The sequence below is a fragment of the Propithecus coquereli genome, unplaced genomic scaffold (genome assembly GCF_000956105.1).
Source record: "Propithecus coquereli isolate 6110/MARCELLA unplaced genomic scaffold, Pcoq_1.0 Scaffold73, whole genome shotgun sequence".
NCBI classification, from domain to species: Eukaryota; Metazoa; Chordata; class Mammalia; order Primates; family Indriidae; genus Propithecus; species Propithecus coquereli.
In genome coordinates, this window is record NW_012153396.1 from 4,825,609 (window position 1) to 4,842,506 (window position 16,898).

The 16,898-nt window shown below is 53.6% G+C and overlaps 1 protein-coding gene across 1 annotated transcript in view; it reads right to left on the reverse strand.

Annotated features, from left to right (window-relative positions):
* SH3PXD2A (SH3 and PX domains 2A) overlaps nucleotides 1-16,898 on the reverse strand; it is a 79,871-nt gene that overhangs the window by 21,897 nt on the left and 41,076 nt on the right. The window contains exon 3 of the mRNA XM_012661752.1: nucleotides 571-684. Coding sequence (XP_012517206.1) covers nucleotides 571-684 — 114 coding nt within the window. The remainder of the gene's footprint in view (nucleotides 1-570; nucleotides 685-16,898) is intronic.

A 16,898-nucleotide genomic window follows, 5' to 3' on the forward strand; every position in this document is an offset into this window, starting at 1 on the left:
TGGGGCCTGAGCCACCCTGAGTTCCTGAGCCACTGAGAAACGGCTCACAGATCTGGAGGGTCTGTACCCCTGGCCAAGCGGACAGCACCCAGTGCAGAGGCTTCTGAGCGGGACGCACTCACGGCAGTTGCTATGCGCACCCATCCCTTCGGATTGTCCCTACTGCAGAGAACACAGTGTGGCTGGGGGAACTGAGGTCTCCATGGGGTCTTCCAGAGGAGCCCAGGAGCTTTCTGGTGGGTCTAGTCCTAAGACCGTGCTCCTGAGTCTCTGGCCAAAAGTTGCCAAAGCCCAAGGTCCACGGCCCAGGAGAACCTCCCCTCTGTTTTTAGCCCCACATGGGAGCCGGCAGGGATGTAGGGTGGGAGGTGGGCTGTGGACTGGCCTCAGTGAGATGGGACCCAAGGGAAGGGGCTGAGATATGGCCCAACTCACTATAGAGTTCTGATGGTTTTGGGGGGAACAGTGGGAGAGCTGCCCCCAGCAGGGGTTGACTCCTGGGGCAGCTCCAGGGCCCCATCCCTGCCTCATTACCCAACCCCCCCCACCCCCAAGCCCACAGGCCCTTACCTTCCCCAGCCTTGGAGGTGTTGATGTCTGAGTCATCCCGAGTGCCATTCTGGGCCTCCAGGTAGGTGGCAGGGACCCAGCCCTGCTCCTCAGAGGTGCTCACAAACCACCAGCCTGCAGAGAGGACACGAGAGAACAGGGCCGTGAGAGCCCAGTGACGGCAGGGGGTGGGTTGGGGGCCAGGATGAGGAGGGAAGGAGTGGCCCAGAGCGCAGGGCATGGAGCCAGATGGCCTGGGCACCTGGCCTAGGTCCAGCCTTGAAGAGCCTGCATCTCTTCTGGGGCAGAAACGACCAGCACATTCCCTGAGAAGAGGGCCCAATAAACCACGACCCACACTTACACAAATGAAATGGAAATGATGATGTGTCTGATGTATGAAAATCATCTTGCAGGAAAGGCCAAGGGAGCCCTGGCCATACACGGACACCATTTATGGTCATTCAAACCCTTTAGGACCACTGCTTTGGCCAAAATTTGGCCGCCTTCTCTGCTTTCAGAGGCATCCAGGAACAAAGCCTCACAGGTTCTCCCTAATGCTCACTGCGCCCTCTCCCCACCACGGTCAGTGGTGTCTGCACACCGGTGCTACTCACAGCTGCATTTTATGTGTGCAGAAATTTCTATGACAGTAAGCAAGCACTGCATCCTCACGTGACCTTGACAATCACAGCCGAATGATAAAGGCTCATTCATTTTGTCTGTTCATTCATTCAAACATTTACTGAGCACAGCACTCGAGCTCCCCAGGTCTTGGGACTCCATCGAATGCCTTCAGTCCCTTCCTGGAAGGTGCTCTCCACAGGGTCCTGACTTCTTCCCCACCCCTTCCCCACTGTTGGACACTTCTTTGTCCCCAAATGTAACATGGCACTGATTCTCTTTCACTGTTCATGGCAGAGCTTTCCCTTTCCTGTCAGGAGACTCCAGGGCTTCTCCCTGACCAGCACTGGGGGGTCCTCCCAGGCTGCCCGAAGGCTGCTGTGAAGGCGCCGGGGGTTGGGGGGGAGCAGTGCAGAGGAGACCAGCACCCCAGCACTGCACAGTTGGGGGAGGCCTCAGCGGCCTTTCCCCTAGAACCCAGGGTCATTTCCTAGGTCATCAACTAGCTCCTACCTGCCCCATGTGACAGGCCTGGGTTTGCTAATAGCCAGTGGTCCAGTCCTGAATGTCCTCTGCCCCTGATCCTTTCTGGGGAGTCCTGCAACTTCAGCTCTGCAGAGCCCATGCCAGGCCAGGGCCCAGGCCTGTTTGGCTCAGGGGCCTCATCTGCGTCACACCCTTCTGAGCTCTCAGTTCTCTCCTCTGTGGAGAGGGGTTGGCCCCAGTGTCTCTGAGCTGTAGGCTCAACTACCATGACCCAGGGTTCCTCCTGGCTGCCTGGCACGGCCTCCAGACAGTTCCTCTCTGCCTGGGTGACAGAAGAGGGACAACAGGACCCTTCCCGACAACACCAGGCCTGGCTCTCTGCTCCCTGTGCCCATCTCCCTCTCCTAGAGACCAAGGCCTTTCCCTTGACACAGCCACACAAGACTTAAAAAGACAGCTTGGGCCAGTGGGTCACAAGCCATCGGAGTCAGAAGAACTGAGGATGTGGCCCCACTGCAGGTGGAAGTGATGCCACAGGTCCAACTTCCTCTCCTTCCCGCTCTTGCTCCAAAGCCTGTGTCTCCCAAGACCGCCTACTTCTCAGACTTCCCGTGGCTCCTCCTGCCATGTTTATTTCACAAACACATACATGGGTGAACGAGTGACTGCAAAGACTTCATCTGAACCTAAGCAGGCTGGCCCCTAACCCCTACGCTATGCCTCTGAGGGACCAGGCTAGGCGAGTAATGCCCAGGGCGAGGGCTGTGCCAATTCTCATTTAGATGCTCTACCCTAGAGAGCCCAAGACGCCCTGCACTGGGCCCACTAGCCCGGCTGGAAGAGAGCAGGTGGGCATACTCTGTACATTGAATGGCTCTCTGGGTCATGGAAAAAGGGAGGCTTGACCTCGTAAGAGAGAACAGCTGAAGTCACTGAGCAACTTATGGTGAGAGGCATGTGTTGGCGCCCATTCCTGGGGACAGGCAGCAGCCACCAGCATGTCAGAGACTAAGACACACCTCTGACAGCCATTGGCATTTCCCCGGCCTCTTGGTCTAGAAGTGGTTATTAGAGCACCAGACACCTGCACTCACTCAGCATCTGGGGGATGAGGCAGATTGCAGGTGGCTTGTAATTCGGGGAACTCAGGAAGGGTCTGGACCATACTTGGGGCGTGACATACTCTTGAGAGCTGGCTACAGTGGGCAATGGATGCTCACCTTGGGGCCAAGGTCAGGCTGGAAGAGGTGGTCTTTGGCAGCTAGGGAGCCCCCCCAACCTCTGCTTGCACCTTGGGTGTCTGGCATCTCGACCAACAGGACCTCCATTCACTGACACGGTGGGAGGGTTTCACTGTCCACCTCCCCTGACCCAGGAAGAGCCTGAGCTCTGCTAGCTGGTCAAGGAGTCCCAGGGCCCTGTCTCCATGCCCACTGTGAACTCCCACGGGGCACTGAGGGGGCTGCTTGGAGCAGTGCTGCTGTTCTCCCTGAAGCCCAGGCCACAGGGTTGGGTTGCTCAGAGGCTGTAGCTAATGCAGTCCCCAGCGCATCCAGAGGGCATGGACGTTGCACGGGTCTCTGCCTGGGATGTCTTTCCCCTTCTGAGCCTCTAGGGGAACACTCTCAGGACCCCCAGCAGTCTGCCAGGAAGCCCCAGTCCCAGTTGTTCTGCATGGACCCTGGCTGCAGGCCATAGGACAGGCTGCCCCAACTCCCTGGGCCGGGTGCCCTGCCTCCTCCACTCATTTCCTGACTGGTCTGTCATCTCTCTGGACACTGAGGGCTCAGGGGCAGGCCTGTGACCCAAGCAAGGCTACTCAGGAGCTTTTTTAGGAGCTGACATGGGTGCTTTGATGACCTGAACCCTAAGTCCCACCTAAAGCAGGAATTGCAGGGGGCACGTGGGAAGATGGCCTGAGAGTTAAGTCAATAAAGAAGGAGCGAAGCCGAGAGAGGGAAAGAGACTCAGTCCTGAGTTACATCAGTTGAGCGCCTGGTTCCAGGTGCACTAGAGCTGGACACCTGGCCCAGGTCCAGCCTTGAAGAGGCTTCCTAATTGCAATGAGCCAATGAACTTCCTGCACTGTTCATTTACAGTCCCCTTAATATGTCCCCCTTATCCATAGGGGACACATCGCAAGACCCCCGGTGGATGCCTGAAACTGCAGATAGGACCAAATCCTTATATATATTACGTTTTCCCCTAAACATACATACCAATGATGAAGTTTAATTTATATATTAGGCATCGTAAGAGATTATCATAAATAAAATAAAAATTATAACAATGTACTTTAATAAAGGCTAAGTGAATGTGGTTTCTCTCTCAAAATACCGTAATATTTTCCAACAGTGGTTGACCTCAGAGAAAGCAAAACTATGGGTTGGCGGACCTACTGTACCTGGAGCTGGGTCTCAATCATCTGAACTGAGAGCGTCCTCACCAATGCCACCCACCCCTAACTACTAGTCACCAAGCATCATGATTGAAGGGTCCCATCTCGAGCCAAGTCTGGAGTATCTGCTACCACAGACCTAAGCGGGTGAGGACTGAGACCTCCCCGCCACTCTGGGCAAGTGGTCACTCCCAGGATACAACCCCCAAGACCTCCAAAGAGCAGTTGCCACAATTCCCAATGTGGAGTCACTTTTTGGTGGCTCTTGAAAGCTGAGGCTCAACACGTGCCATCCCAGGCCCAGGTGCTAACGCCAACAGCGCACGGTTCTGGTTCCCACATCTCATCACAACGCTTCCCGAACTAACCACCCCAGGTCCACCCCCCAAGCCAAGCACAGTTCCAGTAGGCCAAGGAAGTGCCTGGAAGGCTGGGCCTCGGACGACAGCCAGTCTTCCCAGGACAGGGTTTCCCAGGATGGGCCTGGGCTGGGGCCAGGGATTTTATTGTCATTGGACAACATGGGGACATGCCTCGAGGAACAGCGTAGCTTGGAAGCAGGCAGCTCGCCAAGGATTTTCCAAGTTCCCTTTGCGACCAGCCTGTTTTTCTACACTGAAGTGTGCTGTGCCCACTGCCAACTCAACCCTCCCAAACAACAAACCTCCTTTCTCCCTGCTCATATGCACCAAGGGAATCTTTTTGTTCCTTTCCTTGTGTGAGCCCAAGACTTGGTGGTCTCCTGGATGGCTGAGATCACTGTCCCCTAAGCCTTCTGCTTCTGGAATTGGGGCTCCAAAGTCACCCTCAGCAGAGACAAAGGAGGTGAGCCCCCTCCATGGGCACAGGTGGTGTGGGCTGCCAGGGAGGATGTCCCCACTGCAGGTGCATGTGAGGCCTGGGTGCCCTGCCTTCCTGGGCAATTTCCTCAGTCAGTCCCATCCAAGCTGGTCTGTGTCCTGAACTGCCGAGCGGCAAGTCCACGGGCCTACTGACCTCTTGCTACCACCCCTCCCCCATGCATGGGCCTTTCTCCTCGGCTCCAAGAGCCTATGATGTCAGGATTTGGGGCCCTTCTCCACCATAGGCATCGTCTCCTTTCCCTCCTACTTCATTCTTGGGGAGCCCTTCCACGTATGTGCCATTCCTTCCCTTCCCCAGGAGCCAGGGATCCAGGGTGGAGGGTAGATCTGCACCCACGCGCAAAAGGGAAGCTCCTGAGGGCGGGGGGCACCCCCAACCCCTGCCGCACAGACCCCGGCACACAGGAGGAGCCGGGCAAAGACCTGCCGAGGGCCAGTGTATGGCCGATGTGCCCGTTAGGCAGGGCAGCCTGATGCAGTGCCTGGGCACCCCAGGGCTGTCCCTGAGTTCTTCCCACATCAAAATCTCCAACCAGAAGCTTCCGGTACACCTGGCTACATTACCTGCTGACCAGAAGCACTTCCTTACCCTAAGACAGAGACTTAGGACACTATTTTCCTGCTGTGCCCCAAGACTTGCGGCTGAGACTATCATTCTACGGCTTGGTGGCCCCTGCCAACCTTGTCTGAGAACACTAGCCTGGCCTTGCACTTCAGCCCCGACATGTGCAGAGCCAGGCTGTGTGGCTTCAAGTCTCAGGTCTCTCCTGTGTCAGGCCCTGCAGAGAAGAGGCTGTGGGCAAAGACGGACAGGCTCAAACACCGCCTAGGTGAGCGTGCGCTAACGTGGGCACAGGTGCCCACCCTGGCTCCATGCAGACCTCCCAGGAGCTCTGGCACGAGTCCTGCAGTTAGGCCTCTTGGAGAGACTCCCTGGGCCTGCTCCCACCTGGGGCTGCTGACAGGCCTCTCTCAGCAGCCAGTGGCTCAGACGTCAATTGCTACAACCAGGGATCCTGACCAAAGGCACTGCTGCTCCACTGAAGAGCCAAAGAACCTGAACCCTGGGGTGTGGCCCAGCAAGCCAGGCAGGCTCAGATGTCAGCCAGTGCACCCTGTGGGGCTCCCAGGCTCACCTCCAAAGCATGCAGAGGCCTTGTCTCCTTCCCCACGGAGTCTCGGAGAGTGGGGGTGTATGCTGGGGGTAGGGATGGAAAGGGGTATGTATTTCTGAATACATGGGAAGTGAGTTATGTACACGTACACATCTATGTGTACACGGGCACATGTGCACATGGGAATAAAGCTGTGTCTGTGCACGATTGTACAGAATTGTAGCCAAATGCTGACAAGGGTACCCTGTTGGGCACTAAGCTTTACATACATTACTTTATTTACTCATCAGCCCTAGGCTACATAGCGAGACCCCACTGAGACCCCATCTCTACAATAAAGTTTTTAAAAATCAGGCAGGTATGGTGGCACACACCTGTAGTCCTAGCTACTCGAGAGGCTGAGACAGGAGGCTCACTTAAGCCCAGGAGTCTGAGGCTGCAGTGAGCTGTGATCACACTACTGCACTCCAGCCTGGGCCACGGAGACAGACCCTTTCGCTAAAAAAAATAAAATGAAAATAAAAAATTATTTACTCATCAAAGATCTTGTGAAAATTAACTGTTATTATCATCACCCTTCCCACTGTTCAGAGGAGGAAGCTAAGCTTCGAACCCAGGGAGTCTCGCAGAACCCTGATTCTTAGCCACTGCAAGGGGATAAGGTATATGTCTGCTGCATGCACGAGGGTAACGGTGACTCCTTGAGAACGTGTGTCCCTGGATGTTGGGACTTTATATGTGTACCCATCTGAAAGTAGCTATGTCTACATCTGAGCACATGTCTGGGGTGTGCACACCATGAGAAGAGATGTCAGTCTTCACATACCTGCGTGTTCATGTGCACAGGTGAGCAGAGGGTATTAATTAGAAGTCTGAAGCTGGAAAGACTCAGATTCAGGGCCTGGCTTCCTACTTCCTAGCTGTGTGACCTTGGGCAAGTTACTAAACAGTTCTGAGCCTCAGTCTACCCTCTCTGATATGAGTAATTAATGGAGCCTATTTCCCAAGGTTGTCAAGGGGAATAAATGAAACAGTGCATGAATGTAGCCTGGGCTGAGCTGTTGTCAGTGTGGTGGTGGTTGTTAATCACTGAGAGAGGCAGCACCCTATGGGTGGCCAGCTGGCATCTGTGCCATTCGCAGCAGCAGGGCAGCCTGATGAGCATGTCACCAGTACAGCTTGGTCAACTGACTCACGTGTGCGTCCGCGTAGTCACTCTGATCTGCGGACTTTCAGAAGAATGGAAGGTGCTGTCTTGCAACATGGTCATGGACACATCCCTGGGGGTTTCCTCCATACCCCAAATGTCTCAGGGCTACGCTCAGCCTGGCTTCTGTCCTCTGGCTCACACCACTACCCAGGACAGAGGTCCTGCAGCCTCCCCTCTCCTCTCTACATCTCATTAATCCTTTAAAGTCCGTGACGTATCCAGCCTCCCCCAGGAAGCTTTACTGATACTCAAATCTCACAGCCAGGGAAGCACAGAGCCAAAGCAGAGGAGCCAGAGACCTGAGTCCGCATCCCGTTTCTGCCGCTTCCCTGCTCCATGGCCTCGGGAGAGTGCCTTATGCTTTCTGAGCCTCAGTTCCCTCATCTGTAAGATGGTAAGAATATCACCTGCCCTGCAGGCTGGTGGGGGCTGGATGAGATGAGGAACAATGCACAGTTCTGGCATTCAGTAGGTACCCACTAAACAGAAGCTATGAGCTTTACTGGATGAAGGACTGGAGCCACCCAGAACCAGACTGAGCTACCTCTTGCCATTTTTATGTCCCTAGGAAGACGGGTCCAAACTCCAAGATGGCCTCTGTTCACCTTCCTCTTCTATCCGCCTGGCCTCCTTTTGTAGGAAAGGAAATCAGTGAGGTTTCACGAAAGGATGGAGCCTTAGACTGAGGAGGTGGCGACATCTGTGCCCAGGGGAGAGGGACCTGGGCAGCTGTTCTCCAGCTAGCTGCCACACCTGGCCCCTTCCCTGAGGTCAACCCTGGTTTCCAGGTAGAAGGGGAGCAGGCTCTTTTGGTGGGGGGGGCAGGGACCTTAGTGGCAGCAGGGAATAGTGCAGACCCCCGGAGAGGCCTGGGCTGGCTGGGAGACCTCCTAGCACACCCCTCCAGCCTTGCCTGACAGCCAGGCCCTCCTAAGCCTGCTGGGCCCTTGCTCATGCAGGTCCCTCAAGAAAGCATTTGTGCTGAGATGGTCTCTCCCAGATAGGGTGCAGGGGAGAAGCTACCACACCCCTTCCCTGGAATACTGCAGACTATTGCAGAGGAGCCCTAAGACCCCACACATGCCTGCTGTGCCCAAGAAACCTTTATTGTGGCATCTCTAGCCCTGGTCTTCAGGGCTACACCCACAGACTGGAGAAGTCATCTAGGAGAATCCCAAACCAGCCAGCACCCTGAGAGCCGCCTTGCTCTGGCCTCTCCTTCCACCAGGGCCATGTCTCTGCAGTGCCAGAAGGCCAGGGCCCCGAGCCCTTTCCAGGAGGCAAAGGCCCAGAAAGAACAGTGATATCCCCAGCATTTGTGGCCTGCCCTCCTCAGTGGGCCCCAGTAACAACCCACTTTGCAATGGTCCAGGGACTGAGAGGAGAAGGCAATGTCGGGAGGTCTGGCGGGCACCTCCAGCTCAGGGCAGGGATGGCAAGAGCCCCGAGTCCCCCAGCCCCAGGAGGGAGAAGCTCAGGCCCAAGCCCAGACTCTCCCTCCCACAAGGCCCAGCAGAATCCACTCGTCTAGCTGATTTCAAAGATCCCTTAAATTGACCGTTGCTGGCATGGGGTGAGGGAGAGAAACTGAGAGTGAGGCACAGGTTGAGACAGACAGAGATGGGGGAGAGGGGCTGGGAGAGTGACTGGGGCCTTCGCAGGGGGCTGAGCCTGGCTGAAGGCAGCAGGAAGCGACAGGGCACTCCCAGGCCACTGCTGTCCCCAGGCTGACCAGGCCACAATGGCCTCCTTAAGGAGGGAGGATAATGAGCTCATTAGGGCAGAGTGAGGCCAGCTGTACACAATTAGGATGTTAACAGAGTCCTCTGAGGTCACAGCTCAGCCTAGGACAAAATAGCTGGTGGGGGAGCGGACACTCTTGCTCCTTCCTCTCTCTGGGAAACGCCCCCCCTCCGGCCCAGCTCAGCCCAGGACTAGGCTCATGGATCCGTCTTAGCTCCTCCCTAGACGGACCTCAGTTTGGATCCTGGCTTTACCACCCACTAGCTGAGTGACCTGAGATAGGTCACTAGCCCTCTCTGAGCCTCTTTGGCATGTCAGGATAATACTGACTACACCTGCGGGTTGCCCAGCACCAGTGCACTCAATAACCGGAGCTTCTCACCCAGTGAGTAGGTGCTGAGCACCTGTTCCAGGCATGAGGACTCCGCAGTGAACCACACACATCCGGGTCCCAGGCTCTCCTTCCCCACTGCCCCAGGCACCGCACACAGCAGGCTCCAACTGCAACCTGTGCACCACGCTCAGGCCCGCAGGAGAGGGCTGGGGTCAGGCTTTGGGCACAAACCCAGAGGATTTCCAGTGGGATGAGACTCAGAGCTTGGAGTTTGGAGAACCCAGCATCCTTCAGGTAGGTGATTTCTAGGCCTAGCCTTTTTTTTCCCCTGTAAGTTACTCCCAATCCTCTGTGTGTTGCTAACACCAGTTAATTCAGAGCTAAGCATCTTGGGGGCACTAACTATACCTAGGCCTACGTAGAGTTCCTGTGTCCAGGTGGAGAAGGGTGGGGCGTGGAGCAGGAAGAGTAGAAGACACAGACCACCTCAAACATCGTATGGTCTTGCTGGTATGGATTCTGGGGGCCAGAAGTGTCCCCTGCCCAGAACCCTCAACCAGCACCATGACCAGCTGCCAGAAATGCCTCTATTCACAATCTAAACCTTGGCTCGGGCCTTGTCTTCCTTGGAAGGGTGATACGTGTGGGCATTCCCATGTTCTCTCCTTAGAGTAGGTTTGGAGAAGGGAACAAGGTGAGAAGTTGTGGCACCAAATGGCAGAGGGTGGGGAGATGCTGAGGAGAAAGGCGACTGAAGGGGGCCTGGCCAGGCATGTGTCACCAGCACTGCTCACCTGGCCCAAGGCTGGGCCCTTAAGAGATTGCTTCTGCCCTGGGTCCAGCCTGACCCTCCTCCCACGACCCTGGGGCAGATCTAAGGCTTCTACCTGCGGGAACCAGAGAAGCTGGGAATGCAGGCCGCCCACGCGTGCTGTGCCTTTAAGAACAGTGAAATGCCGCCCACCCTCGGCCAGGCCTCCCCTGGTCAGAAGGCTCTGTCACTGTGGCCTCTTGCCAAGACACACTCAGCTCGCAGCACGAATCTGCACGGTCCAAAGCAAACAGGAGCGGGTGAGAGGCTCCCTGGTCCCTCCTGTGTGCACCACACAGCCCCTGCCTACCCAGTCCACTCGGCTGGTCCTCCTCGGCGCCCACCCTGCTCTGTTACCCAGGGCCTTCCCTTCCCCCACATGGGCTCTGAGGCCACCAGGGCCCCAGAACTTCCCCTGGGCGCCTGGGGCCTGGATTCCAAGACTATTAGCACAGGCTGCTACGTCACCATCTGGAAGGCTCCGTGGAGTCCGTGGCAAGAAGACAGCCTGGGCTGCTGCCACCTCCCCGCTCAGCTCCAGCCTGCCCACCTCACTCGATGGGCCCAGGAGCCAGCGCTGGGCTGCGTCCCTGCCAAGCCCACAGGGCTCTGGAGGGGCTGAGCAGGTGGAGGTCACGGATGAGGCACCCAGGAGGCCTGACTAACAAGTATCTGCAGGCAGAGGGGGCACGTGAAAAAGTGACAGGTCGGGAAGAACAGGTTTCGGCAGAGGCTCCTGAGCCAGGCTGCCTGGGATTAGATCCCGGCTCTGCTACTTACCAGCTGCAAGAATTTAGGCAACTGACTCAATTTGCTCATCTGTAAAAGAGACCTGAAGTAGTACCTTCATCTCACAGTGTTGCTACAAGGATTAGATGAGTTAATCCTCGAAAAGCATTCAGAACAGAGCCTGAATCCTAGCAAGTCGCACAGAGCTCACCTTAAGATTTAAATGCAAACCGTGGGGAATTCAAAAGAAGGAACCAAGACCCCGTTGTCCCTCAAGGACTGGTGCCAGGGCTCAGCAGGGAGGCAGAGAGGTCTTAGGTCTCTGGAGTCTCAGGGAGGGAGGGAGACTGACTCTTGGTGTCACTGTCATTTAGCCTTGACTCTGGAAGGTCTCTGTTGCAAACTTGTGGGTCTCGGTCTGTGCCTGGCACAGGCAGGGGCCAGGGGCAGGCTGAGGTAGAGAACACAGGACAGCACGAGGCCCCTCCAGGAGCCATAGAGCGGCTAGGAGTGCAGCCCCACACGGTGAGTGTCATGGCACGAGAGGGCCTGGGCCAAGTGACCTGGACACGCCTGTGCCATGGACACGGCAGTGGCTGATGCGGTGCTTGCTGAAGGAACACAGTCATCCAGGGATGAGACTGAGTAGTCAGGGGAGAAGTCTTAGAGCAGAAGAGAGTTGAACGGAACTTCAGATAAAATCTGGGGGGCGGAGGAGGCAATCTAGTGGGAGGGACAGTGTGAGTAGAGACACGTGGCTCCACCTACTACTACTTAGGCCGCTTCATGGTGGGGATTTTTCCAGATGAAAATGAGGCACTCACCACAAAGACACTGTCCTGTCTGTCCCTTAGAAAGCAGAGCACAGAGGCCTGAGCCTGTGGCCAGACACCTAAACCGAAGGTGGCTCAGGATGGATAGAAGGTGCAAGAAGGTCAAGTCTTAACGACACAACTGTAAGTGATGGGAATGTTGGGAGAGATACGGCTGTGAGGACATTCGAAGACGATGCGACAACCAGGGAGGTGTGACCCTCCGGGAATCAAGTCAGGAGGGCTACGGTCACATAAGTGGAACTATGAAATAGAGCTAAGGGGTCTACGGCCATACCACCCTGAACGCGCCCGATCTCGTCTGAAATAGAGCCAAGGGGAATAAAAAGGGCATTTTCCCTCCTACTGTTCCAGGCAAGAGAAGAGTAAGAAAGAGATACGCCTTTCCCTCCTGAGGAGGAAGCGGCAACGTGAGGCAGACTGAGGGAGGAAGGGTCAGCTGGGCTCCTGTGCGTGGCTCAGTGTGTGCTCTCGGAAGGAAGGTGTCAGCTGGATGTGCTGACCGGTGGGGGGCAGGGTGGAGACCCAAGGCAGAGGTGGAGACACCACCGACAGCCTGCCTGGATGTGCTCTCACCAGCTGGACAGGGAAAAAGGTCCTGAGAGCACGTGACAAACAGCCCGTCAGTCACCATTCACCGATCTTGGAAGACATGGGGATGGGGGCAAGGCCAGAGGACACAAAATGGGCAAAGGTCCCAACTTTTAAAGAAGAGAGTGAGCTCCAGAGTAGAGCCCAGCGGCCTCAATGCTGGTCGTGGTCATGTAAACCGGGCATCGCGGGAGGGATGCTCAGAGAACCGGGAAATGTTCTGCACACTGGACAGACAGAAGGATGCAACGGGAAGGAAGGGGGCCAGCCCACCCTGGATTCTGACAAAGAGAGAACTGCCAGCCTGGTGGGCCCAGATTTGTCAGAGCCAAGACCTCCGAGCCCTGGGTCTCTCATGATCCCTCAGGACCTGGGGGCTATAGGGCTGCACCGACAGATTCACAGCTGATGGCCGACACATCCAGAGAGGGTGTGATGACTCACTGGCTACAACCTAAAGGGCTGGTTCCAATGGGATCCTGTCCTGTTGGATGTTTTAATCAGTCCATGATGAGGACAGAGAGACACTGGGCTGGTGGCACTGTCTCATTTAGCAAAGCTGTGCCAGGATTAGGAGCCAAAAAAAAAGTCCACACAGATGGTAATGGCAGATCAAATATGACAAGATGCAAAGTCTTAAATGAAGAGAACAAAGGACACGGCTCAGTACAGGGATCTTATAATTCACTGTCCAAACTTTCTGGAGTGAATGGCAGGGAACTATTAACACTTATGACAAAATCTTGGGCACAAGCTGGGAGTGTCTAGGGCAGTCTTGGTTGTGTGGGTCGCCCAGTTTGCAGCAAGGATGAGAAAGAAGTTCTGGGGACTGTAAGCTCAGCATGTCTTGGGGGAGAAGTCTGCCCCCACGTCTGTGAAATCTTAGGCTGCATTGGCAAACACCAGGAGTGAGGGACTCACCCAAGGTGCTTGACTAAGAAGGGGCAGTGTCAGGATTAGCGCTCCGGTCTCATACCCAGACAGCATTCATTCAGCTACCCTTAAAAACCACTCGAGCTGTTCACTGCTTTGCAGAAAGAGAATAGCGCTGCTCGCCCTTTCTATTAGTTCTCCAAATTTCCATCTGACAAATGAGTCAAGAAGGCCAATCCTGCTTCTCCTACATTCCATCGGTGTCTACCAAGCAACCCCAACTTCCAGGAAAGTCAAGGGGCATGGCTCCTACACTCCTCTTGCACCTTCCCCTTGGACAAATGGTTTTCAGGCCCACCTCCAAGTTACCTCTCCTCTGAGCCTACGTGGCAGGGGGAGGCAGGGACACCCAACCTGAAAAAGCTTCTGGCTTAAGAACTTACCCAAGGGCTCTGCCAGGCAAGAGTGACTTTAGGTCAGCAATTGTCAAACCTCAGGTGTTTCCATACCTCGTATGGCTTTTGCCATATCCTTGGGCCACGGACACTGTGGACCACACAATATATACACAATGCTCCTCAACTTACAATGAGGTCGTGTCCTGGTAAACCCACTGGAAATCAAAAATATCCTAAGTCATAAATGCAATCAATACCCTCATTAACCCATCACAAAGCTGAAAAATTGTAAGTTGAACCATTGTATGTCAGGAGACTATCTGTACATTTAAAGCAATTCAGCTTTTTTTTTTTTTTTTTAACTTCAAGAAAGTAATTTGCTAAGGAAACTTCAGGTGGCCACCATGAATAAACAGGTGGGACCACTGGCTCTGACCATAAAAGCACACACAATGAGAACAAGCACCGAAGCAAATTCAAGCTGTGCTACAAATGAAGAGGTTGAGCCTGTAGCCTGCTCCCTCTGCTACCAAAGAGATTTATGAGAGAGGAGATAAAGACTGAAAGATCAAACATCAAACTGAGATAAATCAGACAGCTTGGAAGAGAAATGAAACTTTAATATTGTCTCTATACCACCTATGATGGTTCCATGTATTATGATGTTGGGTGGACTACAGTTTCAGGAAGCAAACATTAGATCGGAAAGTTACCTGGTCATTCAAAACAGCTGATGAATGAGGCTGAACTGCTCTCACTGGTGAGATGGGATATGAAATAGTATGTTATGTTCTACCAGGGCTGTGGTGAGAAAAAAAGAAAAGAATACAAAGCACCCAGCAATGCCTTATATATGCATTTGCAGTCTGGAGGAGAGAGCTTTGGAAGCCCCTCTAGTTGGTAGTGGTCATTTGAAATATAAAGGGTTATCCTCATTCTTTTAAACAGCTTACTCCAATGCCTAAGAAGTATCTGTGTACGAGTTTGTATATTTTTTCCCTGTTCTCTCTTTGCTAAAAATGGAAGCTTCTTGGCCCCAGAATTGAGTTAGTTTCCACTAAGAGCCGTAGGCTGACAACCATCCCCTCCCTCCCAGCTGAATTCAGCCCCTCTTCAATTGGGCAAAAATAAAACGGGGGCAATTTCGACTTTAAAGGCCATCTCCATAAACAAAACAAACCCACTCCACAATTTGTCTAGGGCATTCCTCCCTCCAAACCCTCCTTATTTAATTTCTGGGGAATTTTAAATAGAGGGCTTGCAAAAATCCTGTACCGCCTGACGTCAACACCTCTCTGACGACGTGGATTCTTCTACGCGGTGTGGGGAGTAGCCACCACGAACACGGATGCTTTTCCAGGCTCCCTTCCCAGTTGGGATTTGGGAGCCACTGGTATCACCCTAGGAGACTGTGGGAGACGGAGGGTGCCCAAAAGAGTGTCCTACTTGGGGCTCTTTAACTCTGCATTCCCCAAGCTCTCAGGCATTGTGGAACACCAGGCAACCAGTTAATCCATCTGAGTAATATCTGTAAGAGTGTTTTCTTAGTGTGTTTATTTAAACTGACTTTACTTTTAAAAACCTCAATATATTTCCTATGCTACAGTCAAATGGAAAACCAGTATCCCTAGGCACAGATAGAAGATACTAGAAAAATACATACAATGAAACAACAATGCCATGAAGTTCAGTAAGATATTAAGGCAAGTTCTAGCAAGATACTAAGCCTAGGTCAGATTTGCTCCTGGTCACATCAGCCAGTTTTAGAGAACCCCCAAATGGAGACTTTCCCTTGACCTAATGTGGAATGAAAGAAAACTGAAAGGAAACAACCTTCTCATGATGGGATTCAATGCCATTTAATGCTGTGTCCACTCAGCACGCATTTGCATGACACTCTCTCTGGGAAACATCGATCTTGCTTCAGAAGGGGCATTGGGTTAAGACTTTGCAGCCCCTTGGTTCAAATCCAAGCTTGGCTGCAAACAAGCTTTGAGGTCTATGCATACCACTTACCTTCCTGAAACTCTGTTTCTTCCTCTGAAAAATGGAAACAAAGCCACCTGCCCTACTTACCCCTATAGAATTACTCTGAGATAATGGGTGGAAAAATGCTTTGAAAAGTCTCCAGGTTGTAGGCAGATGGAGGCAGAGGGGTTATTATTGCAAGCAATTTCAGGAACCCGATGGACTCCTAATTTCCCCCCAGATATAACTTAGTGCCCCAGACTGGATGGTAGCCCATCCCTATCAAGAGAAGAGGAAACGGTGGCTCACGCCTGTAATCCTAGCTCTCTGGGAGGCCGAGGCAGGCAGATTGTTTGAGCTCAGGAGTTTGAAACCAGCCTGAGCAAGAGTGAGACCCCGTCTCTACTAAAAATTAGAAAGAAATTAATTGGACAACTAGAAATATATAGAAAAAATTAGCCGGGCATGGTGGCGCATGCCTGTAATCCCAGCTACTCGGGAGGCTGAGGCAGGAGGATCGCTTGAGCCCAGGAGTTTGAGGTTGCTGTGAGCTAGTCTGACGCCACGGCACTCACTCTAGCCAGGGCAACAGACTCTGTCTCAAAAAAAAAAAAAAAAAAAGAGAAGAGGAAAGAAAAATGAATATGCCACTTGACAATTTTCTTTCACAGTTAACCTTCCCAATAGCCACATGGGTTTTGATTGCCGTCTTCATTTGACAGATATGGAAACTGAGTGGCAGAATGGCCACACACTGGCCACAGAGTGGCTACTCAGTGGCACAGTGGGATTTGAACACAAGCCTTCCCTGGGGCTTGGGGGAAATGTCCTCAATCTTGCTTTTTTAATGCAAGAGCTCAAAAGCCCCCAAATATGTTGGCCTCTCTGATTCATCACCATATTCAGGCCCCATCCTTCAAAGCCACCACCTTTGTAAAGTTCCTGTGATTCCCCAGCAGCTGGCATTCTGCTGGCATTCCTACCCTCAGCTCTCCCAGCACGCTGCCCTTAGGTTTGGGTTGGCCGTCTATCCCACTAGACCAAGAGCTCTTTAAGGACAAAGGCCGAGTCTTGCCATCTTGGCATCCTGTCCAGCCCCTGCCTGGCTCAGAGTCTTGGACAAAGAAGAGGCTCAATAAGTAGTTGTTGTGAATGAAATGCAATGACAGATGGGCACAAGGCTTTCTCCTTCCCTGGCTTCTACAGACATACCAGGCCCTTCTGCCTTCCTTGTCCTCAGAATGTCTCAAGCCCAGCAGCTCCCGGGGTCAATGTCGGGCATCTTCTCTCCAGCTCTCATCCCTCTGGCCCATGGGCCTTCTGCTTTGCTAGAGTCCAGTGCAGTTAATCAGGCCCTGGGCAATGTTCCCTCC